Source organism: Toxotes jaculatrix, chromosome 12 (genome assembly GCF_017976425.1).
Source record: "Toxotes jaculatrix isolate fToxJac2 chromosome 12, fToxJac2.pri, whole genome shotgun sequence".
In the NCBI taxonomy this organism is placed as follows: Eukaryota; Metazoa; Chordata; class Actinopteri; family Toxotidae; genus Toxotes; species Toxotes jaculatrix.
In genome coordinates, this window is record NC_054405.1 from 3,739,933 (window position 1) to 3,763,901 (window position 23,969).

General features: G+C 39.2%; 1 protein-coding gene across 1 annotated transcript in view; it reads right to left on the minus strand.

Moving 5' to 3' along the window:
* The window catches only part of opcml (opioid binding protein/cell adhesion molecule-like), a 141,001-nt gene that overhangs the window by 64,759 nt on the left and 52,273 nt on the right, over positions 1 to 23,969 (minus strand). The window contains exon 2 of the mRNA XM_041052401.1: positions 9,564 to 9,799. Within this exon, the coding sequence (XP_040908335.1) occupies positions 9,564 to 9,799 (236 nt within the window). The remainder of the gene's footprint in view (positions 1 to 9,563; positions 9,800 to 23,969) is intronic.

Sequence of the window (23,969 nt, forward strand, 5' to 3'; positions counted from 1 at the left end):
TGGTTTCCCATGCTTCATTTTTTTTTTTTTTCTGTGGTAAATATGTAGCATGCACGGATTCAACAGAGTTGAATTTCCGGTGTTAAAACACAGTGTCGGGGCGACCTGATAGCCGAGTGGTCAGGGTGTGGGCGTAATGCCCTGATCGGCAGGTCCCCCGTTTGACTCAATGGTCGGCCAGAACCATTTACTGCATGTCAGACCCCTACGCTCTCTCCTACGTTTCCTGTCTCTCTTAACTGCATCTATCTAATAAAGGCTTAAATGGCCAAAAAATAATAATAATAATGAAAAAAAAAAAAACACGTTTTCACAATGGATTTGAACTGGAAACCTCATTAAGTCATGTCATGTCCTTATCTGCCGCTTATCCGAGACCGGGCCCAGGTCGCGGGGGGCGACTGCCGCCCAGTCCACAATGCACCAAAGTCCTACGGCACCTCCCACAGGTGGTGGGTCCATGGGAGGCGGTGCCGCCCGGAGCGGGGCTCAAACCCACGACCTCGAGAGATTGAGTCTCATGCTCTACCAACTGAGCTAACCGGACGTTAAAAGATAGTTCAACCACAATACAAGAGAGTTTGCTGTTAATAAATATCAGGTGCCTTGTCATTATAAATCTTAAATTTTGATGTAAATATTCATCTTTATCTATCTTGATGTGATTTAACACCAGTATCTACTACAGGGGTAGATATGGGTCAGGCTGTGACCTTTATCAACACCAGTTAGCTTAGCTACCACTTGTGTTCATCTTACAGACTAAAAATATGAGTAACCTATCCTGTATCCTGTATCAGCACACAGTGCAGTGCTGTGCACATACCAGCTTGTGTACTGAGTGATGTGTGATGAACTAGGAGTTACACACAGGAGCTACTAAATTACCAGAGTCTCTGCAACATATGTCTGCATTAAAACATTTGTGTTTCTATTCATTCGTGGTGTCCACTGGAACAATTTAAAACTTGAATGCAAAAAATAGGTGGAAATCACAACAAAGTTAAATTTAACAAAACTGTGTTTATTCAAACCAGACAATTGCACACTTTGGCTTTTAACAGCTGTTAAATGAAAATAAATAATGGTGCATGATGTAGGCTTTAATGCTGCGGCCTAATTCTATAGAGCTCAAGCTGAGCAAAGACCCTCAACAAAAACAGCTCAGACGTTTCAGACCGATGGATTTTAAAGTGCACTTTTTGTGCATGATGTTTGTGACAACAGGCCATTTCAAAAAGGATGAAATAAAAATATCATAGTGTGTGAACCACAGAGGCAGAGGTCCAGGCTGTCACTGTGATCAAACTTATTGTCTCAAAAATAAAAACTGCTGGTCTTCCCTGTTACCACAGCTGCTTCCAGGTGTTTGTCTCTTCCACTCATTTCACATTTTAATACTGACATCACTTTAAAACTAAAGAGTTAAATAACACACGCACACACAAACCATAAGCACACGCTCACACTGCTGCACTGTGACTGTCATTGTTCTGCTGAGTGTTTTGTCACCGTGTTTGTTTTGAAACGTCTTTCTCAGGGTTTCTCATTGAATGCACTTCTTTTGTTGAATGCATCAACGGGAGACGTGGACATGCGGAGTTTCAGGCATTCTTCGTTTCTTAGTGGGTGGCATTTCAAATGGTGAAACAAATTTGTGGTGCTGCTACCTTTTGTGGCCATGGCTTTGCTGCATATTCTGCAGACAACCATTGTTGTGTTCAACATCTCCTTTGCACAAACTACTGCCTGACGATGGATTCGGTGCTGTTTCTTTTCTGAACCAATTCCTCCGCCTCCATCCCTCTAGTACTGTTTCCAAACTCAACACGTATAAACGTTTTGCCGCTTCACTTCTTTCAATCTCTCCAGGTTCTTTCCTTGTTCCCTCACCTATATACGTCACACACACTCACCCAGAAGAGAGGTGAGCTGCTATATAATTATTTACAACATACCATGTAAAACAGGCCACAATACATGAAGTATTTTGGAGCGAGATAAATAAACGCCACAGTGAAGCTTCACTCAGTGATCACAGAAAAGGAAGTGGAACTATGATGATTTCAGATTGTGTAGACTGTGTAGACTTAAATGCTTCCTGGTAAACCCAATCATCACTACAAAAGCATGGGTTTAGAGTTGCTGATATAGTTTTTTGTATAGATGTAACAATGGATGTATTAAATGGGCATGGTGGCCCACAGAGACTGCACACAGAGGGCCCAGGTTTTAGTGCTGAACCGAATTAGAACCACAGACGAAAACAATCTGGATTTTCATGTGACTGTATTTTTCCCCCATACCCACTGATCACATATAATATAGCCTACTAACAGCACACACACATGGATCCACACCTGCCAGATTACTTGTATCAAAGTAAATCAATGTCTTTGAAGATTTGTTGTTGATGTGCAGCTAAAGTGATGCTGACACGACGAGTGGTATAGACTTTGTGTTAAGACCAATGTCCAGCAGACACCTTATTGATTTTATACTTAGACAATTAGTCAAAACATAGAGAAAAATCTTTATTGTGGCAAGAGCTTAGTTTCCTGATTGAATCTATGAACTGCATCTGGGCGAGGCTAATTTAAAAAACTCATTCAAGCCGATGCACTGTTCTTTCATAACTGAAGTCAATTTGACAGTCAGCAGAGCCACTGTAGCTCTTGACAACATACTTGGATGGTTGAGACGTAAAAGAGTGGGTGTGTAGTTGCTGAGATCCACTAATGACCAGCCAATATGAATTCCACTAATGACTTTTAAGTTTGTGTCTGAACTAATACAACAATCCTCACTGAGTGATATTCCTTTGAATTCCACACTTCAAAAGTAGAACGATTCAAATTTGACTGAACTGCTGACTTCAACTCTCTCAGTCTGTTAACTTTTATAATTTTTATTATTATTTATATGTAACTGCGTGCAAATATAAATGTTCATAAATGTATTTGTCAAAAATACAGGAGTGGAAGGCGCTGGCATGCTGTAATACACAGGTGTCACAGTATGAGACATAATTTATATACATACATATATATTTAATTATATATGTAGTATATTTATGTTAGATTATTTATATGTCTTAATAGGACAAGTTAAATTGTTTTAAATTTGGATTTAATATGTACATGCTGTTAATACATGCTAAATGGTGTGTATGTGTGTGTGTGTGTGTGTGTGTCACTGTCACTGTAAACACCATCTTACGATTGTTTTACAGAAATAACAGTCTAAAGGTACACAGATGCTGCAAATGGGACCTTGGTAATAACCCTGACAGAGTCCAGGGCCAGAATGCTTAAGAACTAATTTTATCTGTCTCCACTGATTGTGATTGACTGAAGGAGAAAGATCAGGATTGGCTCCAGTGACAGCGTTTTCCCAAAGCAGCTAATGTGGGAGGGGGAGGGGGAGGGCTCCTACAGTGTAACCATGGTGCTAAAAATAAAGGTGTTGCATCTGCGGGATATTTAATTAATGTATCCATAACTTCAGCACAATCACTTCTCAATCATCAGTTTATATTTATTTTTGTTGGTTTGTAATTCTGATTAATTTCATCAGCCTGTCTGTCAGTCATCGTTATTTGCAAAAATGTCATCAGCTCCTTCAAGTCGCTCTAAAATAGCAGGTTTCATTTTCCAGGCATTGGCAGCAGCTCTGCTGAATGAGCAAAGGACATAAAAGTTAATTGATGTTCTGTTGTATTACCACTGAGAGACAAAATGAACCATATTGATAACTTTACTTAACAAATTACTTCTGTGTCCACTGAGTTAATGAGCGAGCTTCTGAGAGCAACTCAGTGTTAAAACCAAACCAAATTACCCAACTGCAGTAGTTAGAGAAGATAATGACTTGCCCCATGCAATAAAAGGCATCAAATTAAATGCAACATTACAATGCACTGAGCTCAGTCAGCACTGTACATTCTGTAGTGTTAAACCAAGGAATGTTTTCTTTTTTTTTTCATGCATTCATTGCACTAACAGGTCATGAATTCCTATGGAAGCATTTGTTTTCTTAGCAACTAGGAGGTCAGTGCGTATCCAAGTGCACCCACTGTTTTTGTTCTTACAGGTGAAGTGGAATACTGATCAGAGGAGTCATCGTGTTCCTCTCAGCAGCCCACAATATCTGATTTATCTGTGTGTCTTTTGTAAAAGCTGTGCCAGCAGTGCGCATGATGAAAATGGATCATCATGTGAAAGGCAGAGACCAGACCGACTTATCTAAGTCGGAAAATAATATAGTTTTCTGGGAGGTCAGCTGCAACGCAAGGTAATTCAACACTACAAATCTGCAGCTGGACTTTCAATATCTCCACAGAGTTTAGTTAAATTATGGAATGATTCATTTGTAGGCTTCAACAGTCAAAACAAAATGAACTAAAACGGGACTTTAGCTGCTTGGATTTGGTTGTTTGCGCGCAGCAATATCACCTTTGATAGCAAAAATAAAGAGACGAGCAGGCTGGATGTTTAATCATGAGCACACATGTCTTATGACAAGTCTTATGAGCTAATTGCACACCATCCATTTCAAGTATGTTTAGGCCCAGCTGAGGCAAAACTATGGGAGTGTGAACAATGACACACACATTTTGGTGTGAACTGGGGGCATGTTAATTTTCCACAGTAGCTTGTATGACGATGTAACAATACTACTGCGGTTGCAGTAACACAGCCTACAGTTGTCTGGGTTTAGACAAATAACCCAGCAGGGGCTTGTCTGAAGCGAATGATTATTGGGCCGTGCTGTAGGCATGGCACCTCCACAGCCTTAGGGTTGAATACACTGGAACATTAACATTTTGAGGCATGCACGCCTGGAGGAGTCACCACAATGGCCCAGCCATCTTTGGTGCAGCCTGAAACAGTTTGTAAAGACACATGTGCTAGAGCGTGCAATAAATTGGATGATGAAGAAAAAAATATTCTGTAATAATCTGTAGGTAATTTTTGATTTAGTCAACATGCACGATCCTTCTGCTCTAAAGTAACACTGAGCTACTCTAGCATTGCCGCCAGAAGTTAAGGGAATATCATAGAGGTGGTCCACGAAAAACCACTTTGAATGGTATCAACTGATTTCATACAGGCAAACCAAAGTTTGGATAAATCTACAACCAAAGGCAGAATACTGGGTCCTCCTCCAGCGGCCTGCTCTGTTTGTCATCATGAAAAGCATTACAGCCCGATGGAAGGGCAGGCTGCAAGGGGAGAACGCTGTGTGTGCTTGATGTGCAGAGAGTTTGAACCAGCATGCAGTGAAGAGAGGGGGGGACAAGTTCAGCTGTTGCAGGCCAGCTGAGGTGTGAAAAGGCTGGCGAACAAAAATAAAATGACAACCAAAACTGAGTTTGTCTGCTGGCTAAAGATAATGACCGGTGCTGCTGACATTTCAAGGGATTTTAGCAGGTTAATTTCCATCAATGATTGTAACAATAGCAAGGTTTATTCCTGCACGGGTGTCCTAGCAACAGCAAGCTAGTCTAAACATCTAGCTGTAATTACACAATAATGGCACATTATATTAGCCACCATAAGCCACTGGTCATACTAGACCATGTCAGTCTGCAGCTGCAAAGCCCCTCAGTGTATGACTTTTGAAAAGATGCATTCTATTTCAACTTTTTATACACAAGAAGAAGACTGTGTTATCTCTTCTTTCAAATGTTGCACAAAAGTTGCTTTAAGTCAACAACTCCACAGATCAAAAGCTGAACTACCTCTCATCCCAACACAAGTTGCAGTTACACTAAAGACTGGGCTGTTGCTGTTGCGTTTCAGAGAAAATCCATAAGAGGGAAACAGCAAAGCTCTATGTTCATTAAAGAAACAGAACTCAAGTTACTGAAGTAGCCAAACTGGTAGTTTGTAACTACTAGCTGATGTTGACTCAGGGTTCAGGTTCCCTTTGTGCTGCTCTGAGTCCTTGGTATACACTATGCATTGCAAAGCACTCTAAGATATTATTCTTTCTTGTAGTGTGGCTTAACTGCAGTCAGTCCTCTCCCTGTGTGCAGTCACCATGGAAGCAGATGCCCTATATTCCTGAGGGTATCAGCTGACAAGGTCACTGAGCTGATTGATGTTAGCCTCCAGAGTCCTTCTCTGTGTACAGGTTCAACACCAATCTCCATTTCTGAAGTGCTAGAGAGGAGGGCGCCCGTGGGGGACGAAAGGAACCACTAACATCCCCCATGGACTACCTGATCTGTCTTTGCCATAAAGGTGGCAGTGTGTGCTCTATTCATTCACTTGTCGGTCCAGAGTGTGATAGAAATCTGTGGGGCTTTCCTAAAAAATGTTCTCACAACACAAAACTCTAACCAAGTTTGACAAGTTGCAGTATCACTGTATGTTAACATTGTATTCGTCACGTGTGCACTGACGTACTGTATTTGTAATCAGGTCGACGCAGCATTACACCAGTGCTGGGCCTAAAACTAGTGCCAGCATGGGAAAAATATGCTATTTCACTGCATGGCCTTCCCACAGCTCAATTAAACAGCTGGACCTGCCAACATGAATATCACATATAAGTCTGCCTCACTACTGTCACAGCAACTCATCACTATGGATTATACTCATATATACAAGCCATACTGAAATACAGCACAAGAGGCAATATGAAAGAATAATGATTCTAGGCCTCTCTCACTTCACCCATCCTCCACTCTCCATCGTGTAATGTCAGAAAAACAAGTGCGTAAAAAGAATTCATGGGGAGATCAATGACAAAATCTTCACTTGCATTGTAAAAAAAAAAAAAAAAAAAAAAAAAGACACTCTTATATCTCTTCAAACAGGAGCATCAATGTTTTTTCCTGCCTGGGGACACTCAATCTCAAACCCCATCTGAAGAAGATTTTATTCCAAAACTTGAGAGAGCTGAGAAATATTCCTTTTTCATAGCCGTGTTTCCCATTTGTATTAGCAACAACTAAAATATCTTCCCAAAATTCAATTCTATCTTATTCCTATTTTCACTTAAGTGGCGGTGAATAAGTATAACAAATATCAATATCTGTATGTTATTTACAGTGGCAAGTAGTAAGTGAGCCCTTTGGAGTTACTTGCACTAATGTATAGATTTGTATTCATTTATCATAAAACATGATCAGGTCTTCATCTAAGTTGCAATTATGAACAAACGCAATATGTTTTAACTATTAACACACAAATCATTGTGTTGTTCTTCTTCATTTTGAATCATCCAAACATTCACAGTGTAGGTTGGAAAAACTTTGTGAACCCCTCGGCTACTGACATCAGCAAAAGCTAGCTGCAGTCAGGAGTTAGCAAACCTGGAGTCCAGTCAGTGAAACCAGATTGGAGGTGTGGTTTAGAAACACACTGACTTGTAAAAAAACACTCAGACATTTTGAGTTTGTTATTCACGAGAAGTGTCTGCTGATGTGAACCATGACTCACAATAAAGATCTGAGGATTCAGGATCCTGAACTGTTGCATAAAGGAACTGTTGCATAAAGCTGGGAAGGGTGAAAATAGTTTAAATATTCAGCAACACACAGTCAGACAAAGTGTCTATAAATGGAGGCAGTTTAGTTCTGTGGCAGAAGGATACAGGATCATGTCAGGGTGGCTGTCACCTTCTGAAGATCAACAGAAGTTGGGTGATGCAGCCGGACAATGACCCTAAACAACAAAGTAAATCTACTACAGAATAACTTCAAACTAAGAAAATCCACCTTTGGGAGTCAGAGCTCAGACTTTAACCCAACAGAGAGGCTGTGGAATGAGCTCAGAGAGACATTCACACCAGACATCCCATAAATATGTCTGAGCTGAAGTGGTTCTGTAGGACGAATGACCCAAAACCTGCCTGAACAGTGTGCAGGTCTGATCCACAGATATTGGAATCCTTGCTTGAGGTTATTGTTGTCAAAAGAAGTTCAGCCATTTGTTATATCCAAGGGTTCATCTACTTTTTCCAATAACTTTTTCAATCAGATGTATTAAGCGAAAATGTAGAGATGAGGAAGATGAGGGGCCAGTTCAAACTACCAGCTTCAACAGAACAAGCTAACACTGGCTCAGTCAGTGCAGATAAAGCAGCTGCATGTCAGACAGCGAAGATTTTCTCATTATCCCAAATAAAACCAGTAAGCTTTAAGTCCGTTGTGAGGAGATGGGAGGTCGCCTGTTTGGTGTTTGTCAGGTCACAGCTATTTAATATTTTGAACTTGTTGATCATTTGTTGAAAAGTGACCACAGGGAGCCAGGGGACCACATTTTGAATGAAGGAATGATTCTGCTATTATTGTACTTATAATGAGCCACGCCAGTAGATTAAAAAAACTATTATTATGGAAAAACAATAAAGTGTGTTTGTGCTGTGTAATTTGTTGTAATTAACCAACTATTGATTGTTGATTGCTTGAAATTTGCATCGCTAATTGATGTACCCGGGGGCTGACTTGAGGTTTGCTACCCTCGCACCACTGATAAGACACTGATTTAGAAGCAGGTGCATCCCTCCTTCGGTGAGAACAACACAGAGCAGAACCAGTGTTTTGTTGGTGTATCAAAGCCCCACTTTGCCTATGCTGCAGATCTTGTGGCTGCTTTTAGTTTCAAGTGGGAGCTTGAAGCGTCCAGATGGTTGGGTTATTCAAGGTGAGGAAAAAAAAAGGACAGATAAAATCCACGGGAAAGTATAATTGGAGATGTGCCTCCTTGTCTGTGCAAGAATATGCTTGTCTATTGCTTGACTAAAACTGTGGCCTGGCGCTTCTCGGCATCAATTAAGGGTTAATGAGATATCATCACGAATTAGACAGTGTGAAAAATATTCAGTGTTAATTATGATTTCATGAAAATGAGAAGTTGAACCTTTTTTTTTTTATTATTCATGTCAGTTATTTTCCCTAATGCGCAGGTTGCGATCTGAATTTATTCTTTTTTTCATTTTCCTCAATTGTTAAAGTCTCAAATGGTTCAATCTGAATCAACTTGCCAGCAGTCATTTTCTTTTTTTTTTTTGGAACACAACTACCTAATAACATTTTTAATTGTGTGTCAGTTTAGTGCAGCTACATGATCAATACATCAAACGCAGACTCAGGGCGGTGGTGCTAATTTTTTGTGGAAACTCGGCGCCAAGGAGAATGTTTTCATCATAAAAGTCTCAGTGCTGACAGTTGATTTAGTAGAACTTTGCAATGAAACTAAGCCAGGACATTTTTCAATGTACTGTGCCCTAAATCAATATCTATCAGCGAAAAGGAAATTAAATCGAGATTGAATCCCGGTTTCATCACCAGATCTAATGCTCTCTGAATTCCATCTAATCACAGTATCTTAAAACAGAAGAGGGAAGATTTCTTATTTGATTCGACTCCAGACTCGTTCTGGTCAAAGCCGCGCAAGAAACAACTTGAGTTTACGATGCTTCGCCTGTGAAAATGAACATCCAAACTGCAAAGAAACCAACACAGCACACTGCTCCACCGCTGATCGTGTTTGACAGTGTGGTTATCGGTTACAGTCACTGCCAGTGCTGAGAAGGAAGCAGCTTCTTACCTTGAACGATGAGGTGCACTTTGGTGGATTTTGGTTTCTTGTTTGTGAGAATGGAGCAGACATACGGCCCCTCGTCGTGGACGTCCACATTTTGGATCTTGATGCTGTACTCTGTGACGGCTGTGTTTTCCATCAGGATGACGCGAGGGTCCAGAGACCACTTCTCACTTCCTGCGAATAGTATGGTGGTGCGATTGAGCCATGCCACTCGAGATACTTTGCTGTCCACATTGCATCTGGTAGAAGGAGAGAAAGAAAAAAGACACACACAAATCAGATATTTGTGCCAACAGTGTAATAGTCTGTCCTTGTTAAAGCCCATGAGACACCTGAGCTGAGATTCAGGATCTTCAGCTGTGGTTCATTATGAAGCTTGAAATGGGTCATTAGAAAAAAAAAACAACAACTCATGATCAATAAATATCATCTCATATCATAAAATCACTCTATATTTCTCAAATGTTTGTTGAATGCTGGCTTAACTCATCAAACTGTGTTGTATAAAAAAGAAAAAAGTTTATATATATAAAAATCCTTTTTTTTTTTTGCATACATCTGTATTGTATTTATGTTGAGATTCTCAGAAAGGTCTTAAATAAATTGATGCAAACCATGATAGGTAATCATTCATAAAACTCATGTATGTAGCATAACTTTAGAGAAAATAAACAGAAGTAAAAATTCAAAGTCGTGACTACAGCAAGTTACTCCAGTCTGGACATAAATGAAGTGAAAACTCTTGGACAAATTCAAAGGTATTCAGGGTAACTATTTCTCCTCCAAATTACATTCATGGGTTGCTGAACTGTTTCCCCCACTGGTTATCAATGGCCCAGTTTTTTAAATTTCCCCAAATGTATTTGAATTGATATATTTTATTATAAATATGTTGCCTTGAAATCTTGAGAGTTCTCAAGTTTTTATGGAAGCAAGAAATTTCAACCTTGAGTGAAGCAAAAGATGAGCGTGGACTACACTGAGGTTTTGTAGCAATTTAAAAATACAACCCAACCCTAGTGAGGAAAAGATGCCACCGTGTGCTTCTCACGCTATCTGAGAAATTTATCACTGGCTTTAAGGCACAAGCTGACGACAGATGCTTCATCCTTTAAATTACATCAGTGAACCTGTTTGGAATATTTTTCAGGACTAGGAAATATATGAATTGCAAAAGCGCTACACGTAGCGTCAGATTGTGACACGCAGTACCAGAGATCAGCAAATACAGATCATGTGAACACTCGCTGCCTTCCACCTCTGATCCCAAGAGACATCAAGAGCCAAGAAACATGCACCCTGACATGCTCCTGTGCTTCATGTTCCATCTAAAGGACACCACGTGGCTCACGTGTTTGCCTTAAACTCAAAAAAGTACAACTTTACTAAACTGACTTTCTTTCTTTCTTTCTTTCTTTTTCTTTCTTTATATATATATATTTTTTAACATATACCTCACTCTGCTTAAATGAACCTGAAACATATTAACATTTTCAGATAAGCATGAGAGGATGTTCATTGTTTGTACTATAAAAAAGTTTAGATGCTGCCTGCTGGGTAAAATTTGCTCCATGCTCAAAATATCCCAAACAATAGCCGAGTTGCCAACTGCTAAATTACTGCTGGAGGAACTTTGGAGCTGGACACGTAAAGTGTCTATTAAGTTGACAAGCAAGTATTAAAGTATGGGGTATTAAAATGATAGCATGGAATTGTCTCTGCTGATCTTTCTGAACTAATAAAACACACAGTGGTTTAGTGGATGTAGTCTAGTGGATGTTAGAGAGTAACGTTTCTTTTCCCTCTCCTCACAGTCAGATTTAGCTACACACAGACACCGGCTTGCAGAGAGCACTTTAACCAGACAAGAGCCAAAAGTTTCAATTACATTGATTAGCTGCAGCTGATCCAGTCTGCAGCTGGTGATGTTTGCTACTTTAACCAGCACAAGAGATGATCATCGCTCCCCTGAAATGAGAAGCCTGCTGACTAAATGCTCTCCATGTTGCTTTTTTGCCAATAAAAAGGGAAAGGGGAGATAAAAAAGGTTTTTAGATTTGTCCAAGCTGAACAAACCTGGACAGAGAAACAGGAACCAAAATGGAACCAGCCGTTAGAACCCAAGCCTACATTTAGCTTTGTTGTGGAGAACTGATGTGTGTTTTTGAAACAGAGTGGATTATGAGGCAGGAGTGGTTTTAATGGATTTGAACATTTTGATTAGTTTTTCTTTGCCATGACCCTAAGTTGACATGTGTTATTAAAAAGAAAATATTTATTACTGAAAAGAAAAAATCATTTTTATATCACTCAAATAGAGATAATATACTTAGAATGTGATATAGCAAAACAATATTATATACAAACGTATATACAACAGTCCACAAAACTATAGGATATAAACTTAAATTTATTATCTTGAAAAAGAAAACTCAGAATACACTGGGGTATTTATACCACTTAAAACCAGGATTTGGCAGAACATTTATTGATTGACTGTATCAGTAAAAGAATGGAAAGACATTTTTTTAAATTAATGGATGTTATAAATTTGGCATGGGTTTGCATGAGCTATGAAAACATTCTTTTTTAAATCCAAAACAGGGAAGATAAAGAAGATAAATTTAGTGCACAAAACCTCAGCGTCTGGCTGATTAGTCTGCAGGTCTTAGCACAAGTTATCACACACAGCCCATATAGCACATCAACCAGAGAGCTTCACACACCCCAGCAGCGTTTGTTCACCCCAAAGTGACACACAACATTCACAGTAAATAGAGCAAGACAAGAAGTTTCAGGTTCACAGATTAACACGTCGCCAGCAAAAACTAATGTGAGCAGTCTGTGTGTGGTGCTGAATGCAGGGAAACACGGAGATGTGAGGGGAATTCAGAGGAACGAGGCTGTAAATACAGAGACTCACTATCAGCAATCAGACTGACAGATAAGGAAACTAAAAAGGAGCTTGTATATGATGGGAGGAGGCCTGGGGAATCAAATAGCAGACAATATGAGTCAGACAAATATGACGCTGACAAAAATGATTACTGCATTCACTTCTCACGGTATTTGGAAACTTATCACGCAGCTGTAATTCCACCATGTAATTTAGAATAATCACAGTCATTACTTTGCACTCTATGTTTTTATTAGTTACTAACCTAACTAATACAGGAGACACTGTGTGACCATAAGAGAAAGGTTTCCATGTCAACAGAGGTATCGCATCCAGTTCCTAAAAACCAAAAAAAACCAAAACCTAACACTTATCCTTCAAGCTCCACAAAATTTAGTTTCTAACTGGAACACTGTGAATTTAGATGAAGCGACAGACATTAGAGGGAAGATAATACACATCAGAAAATCCAGCAAGACACGACTGTGCCTTTGAAGAGCTCCATTATTTGCTGAACTTACACTATCAAGCGGTACCACGTCCACTGCCTCAAAACAAATATGGGATGAACCATTTATTTTCAAAAGGAACACTATGTTTCATTATATTTGCCTTCAGAGAAGTACACTCTCCAACCAACCAGGCTCCAAAAATTACCTTCAACGTGAAGAGTATTATTTATATTTGCAAAGCCTTGAAGGAAATGAAAACTTTTGGTCAGAGCTCCCCAAAGGGAAGTTTGCGCAAACGTGTCTTCCCTAATGGTCTTAAAAGGGGAAGCAGAACATTAAAGGACAAAAGGTCAACAGCAGCCATTGAACTGTGTCCTTTTTATCTAAGCCTGAGAATGCTTCACATTTTGCATTGAATAAATAGCTCCTTATTTAGAAAACCTGAGACGCCAGTTAGAGCTCAGGCTATTAAAAAGTATGTCCCACATACAGTAGGATTAACAGGTAAGATCTGTGCACGATCTTTTCACTCCAGCAGGCTTAGTACATACAGTTATTTAATCTTACTAAAGGTTCACATACAGTGTGTAGCTTTCAGAAGACTTGAAGGGATGTTTTAGTTGGTTATGATTTCACACAGAAGGAATATTTTACTCTTATCTGAATTTATAACACAATTTATAACAGTACAGCAGCGGCGTTACCATGTAAATACTCCAAGTGCAACCAAGATACCCGATTACACAAAACAAAACCAAGTTTCGTAAACACTGAGCCTACATCCGATCAAAGCATAGCACGCCCACTAGGTCTTAGTCCATTAAAAATGCAGGAATAAATTGTCAATGAGCATTTCAGCAACAAAGAGAGAATGCTGCTTTTATGTATTCTAAATGAGGCAGAGCTCGTGACCAAAAAGCAACATGAAGAACTAATGTATTTGTGCCTTGTATAGAGGTACATACAGTCTTCTAATTCATCAAATGAAAAGACTGTATTTAAATATAAAACAAAATCAGAGACATTACAATCTGTACAAGTAAAATTACATTAAAAATAATAAAAATACTTACATCTTTTTACTATACTCAGAACTCCAAGTGCCTTGGAATCTTTTACTTTCACAAATGTTTATACTTACATCATACATCTCTGTCAAACCTGGATGTTAACTCTGATGTGACTTTTGGAATTAAACTGGGATATTTCTGCAATAACAAATGGGAATATAAAGTCAAGTCACTGTGTGTTACTTCCTGCCTGAACTTCGTTGTATTTTCTGTTTTATTTTGAAATTCCTTACCCTTCATTGTTTTACTTCCTGCCTTTGTATTTTTCCGTCCTGTTCTCTTTGTCACCCGTGTCTCACTAGTTAATAGTCTTAATGAAATTAAGCCTTGCCCAAACATTTTGTTGTGTTGCTGTGTGCTTCATAGCCTGGTTGCTTGTCTTTTGTCTGTCTTACCTGAGTGTTGAGCCTTTTGCCTCTTTAGTGGATTTTGGATTCCTGCCTTAGCCTTTCTGGACTTGTTTGCCTTTTTGGATTGCTCCCTCTGGTTTTAAGCCTTGCCAGCCTCACCATCCCGTAAGCCTTCGTTTTTCTTTGTTTTAATTTAAAGCACTGAACTGCATAAGCTCTGTGTCTGGATTTGGGTCCTTTCCCCTGTGTGTTTGTAACCCTGCTTGCATCAGCTCTGACAATGTGTCATTGTCCAAGTTACTGACTGTACTGTATGGCAGCTAACGTGTTGCCTCCTTCAGCCTGGCTATCTCTAAGTTATCCAGGTGCAGTAACCTCAGCAGTCCATGTTTATGCATCAGTTTAACCATGGAGGACCCACCTATCAAACGGGGGCACAGGAAACAGTCCTTTAGTCTATAATTTTCATTCACACACACAATGCTAGTAAGATTTGTCAGCACAAAGACCAGAGTGGATGGAGTCTAATAAACCTTTATTGTCCTTACATTTTTGGACAAAAGAGCCAGACTTTGCAATCTACAGTACTACTACCAGAGCAGCTGTTAACTTTTATTGTCTAGGTCAACTAGATATTCTACCATAAAAGTAAACATGTCTCACAGCCTGAGGTTACTGAACGCACACCGAGAAGCAGAACAGCTGATAATAATAAACCAGTAAAGTTAGCATACAGCTGTTTGTTTACCATGTACAATACTTAGCTAACTACCTAGCTTCCCTGCAAACCAGTTAGCATAGCTAGCTTGCATCTGCTATCTTCAGTTAGCTCCACTGTTGGGCGGGTTAAACACAATTTAAACACTGTTTAGCTGGGCAGCCAAACTTTGTAGTCAACAAAGACCACAAACACACATGTGGATTAAAGTTTAACTTACTTAAACGACTCTGCGTGGCAGTGACTCTGTGTGACGTGGTAAAACCTTGTGTGTTTACTTTGAAAATCCCAGGGACTGGTTCCACCTTCACTTCCTACTACTACTGAGTTTCATGAGTTTCATCTCCAAAGTGTGTGAGTCAAGTGCACTGCACTCAAAAGAGCACATAAGACACACTATCCCATTTAAAAGGTTACCTCTCTCAGATGACTTGCATTATTTCGTACACAGACTCTCCCGTTGTTTATTATTCCTACATATTTTTTTTATTGGTGTAATCAATCTGTGTGGACTGTTTAATCAGTCTAATACACTCTGACTTCAGTCAGCCAATGAGAACAAAAAGGCACCATGATGTAGCTGCATCACAGCCTCCCTTATTATCAGAAAGGGAAAAAAATACAGGAATAAATGAATGTGGAAATATATAAATAAATGTGGAAATGCAATAATATGAAAATAAATAACTTGCACATTTATTTATTTATCCTTATTTTGCTAAATTTAAATTTATTTTTTTTAATTAAGCATAGTCATTTATTTCCTGTGTCAGTTTTGGGCCCCCATATTCCTTGAAGAAATGTACAAGAACCAATTTTTCACACAGGTTATTCATTCTAGTGAGAAATGCTCCAGTAGCAAAGCCTGTCTACAAACAGATAAAAATATATGAAGTTAATATCAGTGCTAGCAAAACATGCCCGTGCACACACTGTAGCTGGAAAAAAAAAATAAAAAGACCGTACTCGACTGAGTGTTTCCTTAGTATAGAAATAAATTAGGTCATAAAATGTAAATATAAAAGGTTATCTTTCTCTCCTGCTATTGCCCGGGCAGGTGCCACTGTGGTGTGCTGTAGGATTTAGTTGAATGCATTCCAAGTCGCTGCAAAGGAGAACAGGCTGTAGGTGAAAGTGCAATAAGAGGAAGATTTTTGATTCAGTGTATTAGTCTTCCTCTGTAGTTATTCTGCAAACATGGCGAGGGGGCAGTTTTGCTGGGAGTCCATGCTGTGTTCAGCTTTGTCCTGCTTCATATTCATAAAGGTGCACACATTCACACTGGGAGCTGTTCAGTTCAGTCCTCATCTGCTGGCTACTGAGTCACTCCTGTGGAGCTACCAGAGGTTAAGTGCCCAAGGGCACCTTGTCAGTAGCTACTGTGGAAAGAAGAGCATAGCTAATCCTTTTTTTTTTTTTCCTTGTGTTACTCCCAGCTGCTCCTGGGACTCAAACCGTTGACCTTCCAGTGTGTGTCTTCAACCTTTTGAAGGGGAAAATAACCTGCTTACCTGCAGGGATATCTCTTTATCCAGATAGCTTTAGTGTGATTTTGCCAATGTTTAGAAATGTCTCTTGTCAACCCTGGCAATGGAGCTTGTTTTTGCTTCTCACAAGCACCAAAAACCTTCTGAAAAACTCAACAGCAACACATTTTCCCACAAAGTGTAACGTGGTTATGTCACTTGTGCTCTTCTGTTCTGAAATGCTTAGACTGTAGTAGAAATGTAAATTTCTTAGAAAAACTGCTCACGGCATGGTCTGTAGATCACAGTGGGTAGCCATGTGAAGAATTCTCAAACAGGAAAGAAACATTGCAGGTGACTTGTTCAAATGCAGCACCACAAACTATGACTGAGCTCTATCGTATTGGGGCGGCATTTCTCTGGCAGTCGTCACTACACCTTAGTAAATTACACTTCGAGTTCTGGATGGATTTATTGTTTCCAGTATGTTCTTTAGGCAAAGTGTCCTAAACTACACCCTTGGGTCTAGTTTGGTTGTGTTTTCTGATTTGTGCAGATAAGGATAAAGGAACATAGACAGTGCCACATCCAGATACTTTCTTCTCAGCTGCAATAGCAGCACTGTTCAACAGGAATACAGGGAGAAATCAATGATAAAAAGGAAGAGATACCAATATCCCTACTGAAAGGAGACTCACTAGACCGGAATGTGATGCAGACACAATACCTGGCTGGTAACCCAGTCTGTTTCTGATACTAATGCTGTCACATATGGCTTTTCCTCGAGCTTTCTATCCTTGAATAACTCGTTGAAAAAAGTCCAGGCATATTCTCTGGAGGATGATAAAATGAATTCTGGGAAATGTAGGAAGTGAAAACTTAAAGGATATTTTCTAATGCACAACAGTTGAGTGTTGTATTAGAGTGTTCAATACAAAATACAAGAAGAAATGATAATATGTGTAGGGAATTCCCTTCATAGTAATCATCGTCCAGTGAAGGTTATTTTTATCTGTTAAAGAGCTGTGTTAATGTTAAAAAAAAAAAGTTCAAGTTGGGTATTTAGTACATGGTTTTGGCTGGGTTTTCCCCAACCTTCCTGACAAGATGGCACATTAGATCTCGAACCGTGACATCAGACAGCAGACAGATTTCAAATTGGCTGAGAGATCCAGTGCTTGGAGAGAAGCCAACAATGGGTGGCACTGTCACAGACTGTCTTGCTGAAACACTCAGCTGACAGTCAGTGTACTTTTCTAAATTGCACTTCACACCAAAATTGTGCTTGGTGCCTGTTGTGATGATACTTCGAGTTGCGTTTCAGATAAAAATCCACTCTTTGGAGCTCAGCCACATCAGTGTGGCAAGATATAAAGCTGTTGCTGATTGAAGGATCCTTTCTGCATTTCCCCTCCTTTTCATATGAGTAATGGTTACTATATTGTGCGATAATTCGATTTATTTACATTAATTACCTCTCTGCATAGTACTTTTAATTTTTTTTAATTTTTTCTTACCAGGTACAAGTATGTAGGATTCACATTCTCCTAATGACTAATGACTTAAGATAACTTGTGAGTGACCTCCTAACTTTTTCTGTAGACACACATTCATGTCTTCATTGGATGAAGTGCAGGCTAAATAGGCCTACTAAGGGTGATCACTTGTTTTTTCACTTAGCAACAGCATCAAGTCAATTTCTTTTTTTTATTTATAATTTTTATATATATTTATTATAAACCTGAATCATGTGGTACATACAATATTTTCATCCTTCACACTGAGAATCATCCAGTGTACATTACCTTTGGACAATGCTAATTCTTCAGCCTTCTTCACTGTTTCCTAGAAATGTGCGTAATACAAAACACTAGTGAGGTATTTTCTATTTTCCACTCTCAGCTTGTTGAGTAACATACACTTTCAGCATTACTATATGGCAGATTGCCACATTTCTCTCTGCAAAATTATTTTTGACTCAGTGGTGTACCTTTTCTGCTTCCACTTTAAATTCAAATAATACACTGTGCTGAGGATTTCATAAAATATGGGTGATTTAAAAATATCTTTTGAATTTGACGTATTGAGCAAAGCTGCAGCAGCAGCAGCAGCTTAAGCTACAATATTCATTCCTTAAATAAAGCAAACAGACATAAGGCTCTACTCCCGCACTAAAGATCCATTACTTTACTGACTGTGGTTACAGGGAATTCTTATGTTTTACCATTTATCCTGTGTGTATTCAAGGTCCTATCTATTTTTACCGCACACCCCAGTCTACTCTAGCCTGTCCCTCTGGGTGCTCTCATGTCCTCTCTTGTTTGCTCATGTCATCCTAAAAACTTAATTTGCTGGTTATATTTTATCTAATTCTGTTTCACGTCAACTCCGCATGAAGCCCGTCAAGGTGTCCAAACATATTTACTCAAATGTGTTTACACTCCACTGAACACAATTGGCAGCATTCACAGGTGGGTTAACAATTTCAAAGTAAAGGTCCTCGTTGTCAGGTTAAAAGTAGCAGCCAGCGGTGGAGTGGGGGAGTCAAATGATGGTTTACGTCTTCACCGAGTTAATGCTGTCGTTGACAGCAGCACGGACCACAGAGCACAGTGAGATCTGTAAATTACTTCTGCAAACTAGGACAAAAATGACAAAACATAATAGAATTCACTCAACTCATGTGGTAATGTTTTGAAAACCTCTTTTTTTTTTCTGCCAAACTTTTGGGAACATGTTCTCCACAGTTCATGTTCTCAAGTATCAACTGTGAGCTCTTGATAAATAGTAAAATCCCCAGGATGACAATCACATGAAAACTGTCAGGTACTGCGTTTTTCAACATATTTTCCAAACCTAGAGTCTTTATGCAACAGCACACATACTGTTGCATTAATATTTCACGTTCCAGACGTGCCAGATGTGTCATGTACCCAAGAGGCAACTGCTTTCTCGGCAGCATTTGGTTTAAAAAAAAAAAAAAAAAAAGTACTGTACTACTGTATGCGCAGTGCTGCTATGAGGACAGTGAGCTAAAAAAGACACTGAAAACAGACACATCTGTGAGTCAGCTCCCTCCTCATGGGCCTACAAGTATAGTTTAACACAGACTCTCAGTATAGTAAATGAATAAAAATATTCAGTACAGCTGGTATGCTACTTGACACTCGTGGGCCTTGCAGACCTAAAAGTAGTCACAAGTAAGTGAAATGTATTGTTCTGTGAAGTGCAGTGTGTTTGTGAGATATGAGGATTAAGTGCAAAATGATTCTTAACAGCAGCTGAACAGCCAACCGCTGCCACACATAAAGTGAATGTGCTGTATAATGATCATCACGCTACACTGCCCAAAATGTCAGCACCTGTGAAAATTTCAAGTTACCATGAATCTACAGCAAGTCCCAAATTTGCATCTCTTTAGCATTCTCTGGAAAGCACTTTGGGAAATGTGCTCGAAAAGAGAAGGTTATGACACAGAGAGCTCTGGCCCCGCAGAGACCCTGGGACAGAACGGGTGACAAAGGATTCATATTAAAGACAGATCATTGTTTTCTCACCACACAATGCCTAGCCCTCAATCCAATGGACCACACTGGATGAATAGCATTACTCATACTGTCATTTCCTACTGCCACTGCCGGGTCAGAGGAGACAGCCGTATGGGAATCCAGTTCTATCACAGTGCTCCATCAAAGTCGAGACGTGAATCAGAAATAGTGGAGAAATGCTCCCCACAGGACGAGTGTGACAGACATTTTAAGTACAGAATATGTTACTCACTGCCGAGCCACTGTTGACCTGCTGGCTTTACTCACAGCTAATAAATTTTTTAGGTGCAACAAGGAAATTGAATTCGACAGCTAAACACATTTATAAAATGTATTTTGGAACAGTAGATAGTTCATTTACATGTAAATTGGTTGTAAACGAGAGTTCAACTTTTTAGATACAACAGTGTGTTTTGACTTACAGCAGACTGTCTTTATACTGAGAGCACAGGAAACAGCAGCAGGCAAAATACAAGATTATGTGGACACCTCTGATTCAGTTTCAGTCAATAGTTCTAAGATTCTTCTAAATCAGTGTGCAGAGTAAATTACACTGATAAAACACTTCTGCTTCATGTTACATTAGCAGTCAGCTCTGTCTCCCCTGTATTACATTCACATGCAGGTAGACTGTAGTCGTGGTTTAACATTCACTGACAGAGGTGAACATCCTGTCATGATTATATCTTGGTTCATGGTTCAGCTGGGCAGACATTAGAAACACATTGACAGGTAAACTTGCAGTTCTCTTCAGTATGAACATTTTGCAGATAGGTTCAGTTTAAATTTTAGCCAAAAAAAAAAGGTGTCAGACCTTCAGGCTTATACGTTATGTTTCTACAATCACGTCAACCCACTTTACACCTGTGCTAATATACCTGAGCTGCAGGGGGAGGTTTCATAAAGTGGCTCAGAGAAGAAGGGCTTATACTGAAAAGCCTGTCTTGAAACAGCCTAATTAATAGAAGCAGGATTGGACTGTTTCATAAAGCCAGCTAATAGCTAATGAGATCAGAAACGTCTGGTGTGAGAACTGCTCATTCAACAACTGTGAAACATAGAGCAGAGACATTAAGCACTTAACTGTAAAGGAAACCGACATGTAAAAGACAAAACTGCAACAGAGATGATATTAAATATATAATATGAAGAATATTATATATTTAATATCACATGAATGAAACAAAAAATGAATAAAACCACTGCAATTAACAATGTTATAGCTGAACAATGAGCTGAGGCTCTAACACAAGTAGAGAAGGACTCAGCCCCACTTAGTTCCTCTGTTGTCAGCAATCTGTTTCCAATAATAAAACTGTGAGTCAAACTCCAGTGTGTGAAAAGTGGAATTTCCTTTGTACTATTCATGCTAAGATTTATAAGATACAACATGACATTAAACAACTTTGAATAATCAAAGAGCATCCCAGCCACATTCATTTTATCACATATAAAAATAATATAATCAGCAGTTCCTAGACTAAAGTCCTCTGTCAGTTGGAAAGTGATATAACAGCACATTAATCATGTGTAACTTGTTGATTGTTTATTTCCACATCCAGCAGTTACAGAGTAACATGATTCATCTGGAGTGGTGTTTGTTTCCTCCTGATGAATGTATGTCCAATATTTACTCTCTGTTAGCTCCGTGTTTGGTCTCCACCAACTCCGGTGGAAAATATCTGGCTTTTTAGCTGATAAGTGCTCTGGTATTGTGTATGCTCACCAGCTACTCTCTAACTGTGTTTGCTGCTGCGCAGGCAGAAGCGGCGTACAATGGTTTTTCACAGCTCTTTCTTTGAAAACAGCTGCTGCTGCCGCGGAAAGCGACGCTATGAGAGCGATGAAAGCTGCAGAGGGGAGCTGCAGATTTAGCTGATAACTCTATGTCACATTGTTTTCACTCCTTTGTTTTTATGTTATTATAAAATTACAGCAACATAAGCATAACTAGCATTGCCATATCAGTGAACTTTTTTTTTGTTCAATCATAACCCAAACACTTTAAAGTGTTTAACACATTTTCATGTGATGCCTGCCATCTGTTTCTATTCATTGTGATAAACACACTTTTTCTTTCTCTTTTTAGCTTCATGCAACTGTCATTCACATACAACTAATACTAAACCTGCCATTTCCCTCTCAGTTTATGGTTCTGATGGGCCACACTCTGTGCAACAGCACACTGTATGATTTAAATGAGTTGGAACAACTGAAGCAATCTACTGCTGTCATGTCCTGAATATTTCCATAGATCTCAGTTGGCCTTATAAATCTTCCTTCCCCTTCCTGGAAAACTTCGTTTGATTAAACTGCTCACCAGAAACACCATGACGGCTACATATGGTGGAAACACCTTAAGTGCTAATGCTCTATGGACACAAGGCATTCAATATTATAACAAATTATTACCATTAATTATTCATAGTTACTCACTCAGTATTCATCTATTCAAGGTCATGGGCACTGGCTGGTATATATGTCAAATGGATGCTACAGCCTTGTCACAATTAATCATTAAGAAACAGATAACTGGTGGGCAGCCTCGAAGCTCGTGTCAAGGATTCTTCATCATTACAATGGTGGGTGTACGAACAGACAGCCAGACAGCTTTGAGTGCGTAGTGGCAGTCTGATAATGGCGAGCACATGCAATCATTACACCATTAGTGTTGTTTCTTCTGCTGCTTGAAGCAAAAAAGAAAAAAGAAAATTTGGTTTATAAGTGATGTCAGTTAGAAACAAACATATTTAACACTTACTGAAAATAGGAAAACGCCACAGATGCTTCGGGTCTTTCACTAACGAGGATCACTGCGTCTCCAGCCTCAGATACAATGCCAATGCACCAGCGAGCGAGTAAGACTGAGGAACAATGTCCAGTGAGGTGTGAGGGAATTCTCTTCAAATTAAGCGTCCTGATGAAATTATTCTCTCACGTTACTCGTATGTTTAATCAGATTTAATGATGGATTTTACTGACAGATTTTTCACTCGTGCAAATTATTTAGGTGGATTTTTAGAGAAACTTTGAATCATCCATTTAAATGAGCTAATTACAATACATTAGTTTTTAACAAACATCAGAGAGAGAAACTGAGTAAGGTGTATGACTTTTTTTTTTCCCTCATATGGGCATTTTTGTTCTGTGTGACCAACATTTAACACCGCTTCCACACGTAAAACCTAATAACAATCACAAGCAGTGATCCACAATGAGAAAGACTCTTGTAGCAATATGGAAACAAGAACTGAAGGAGAAGTGGAAGAAGTAGGTTGTTCTCACCCCCCACTTTCAGTTTTGTGACTGCATTTCGCACAGTTGCGACACTATCGCAGTGACACGACCAAATTTTGCCGTGAGGACACACACACAGAGTCACAAGGTGAAAACAATACCAGTCACGCTGTCACAGGTGATAATGAATGTAGCCACTATTGTTAGAATTTTTTCACAGAAAGCTGAAAACTTTACTGTGCAGGGGATTTCACTATATTGTAAGAGTGATTGTGAACGTGCAGCTGCTTCTTGTCTATAAAGTATTCTGTAGTTCACGGGCAAAATACATCCCTCACTCACTTTCACAAAAAAAAAAAAAAAAACTTTAGACATCTCAGATCATCTGGGAGCAACCTGCTGACTGTTCCAGACTTTAAACAAAACAGGGTGAAGCAGGATTTAACTTTGTGCTGCTGCACGTATATATAGAAGAACCTATCACAGGATCTGAGACTTGCCCTTATTCTGACTCCTTTTAAATTAATCTCAAAGCTTTTATGTTCTCCTCTGTGTTATTAATATTTTAGACTGCTTAAAGTTACACTTTGCCCTTTTCTTCGTTTTCTGATTTTTGTTTCTCTATCTTGTTTTCTTTATTTCTTATTAAATGCCCTTTTTTTTAAATGCCCT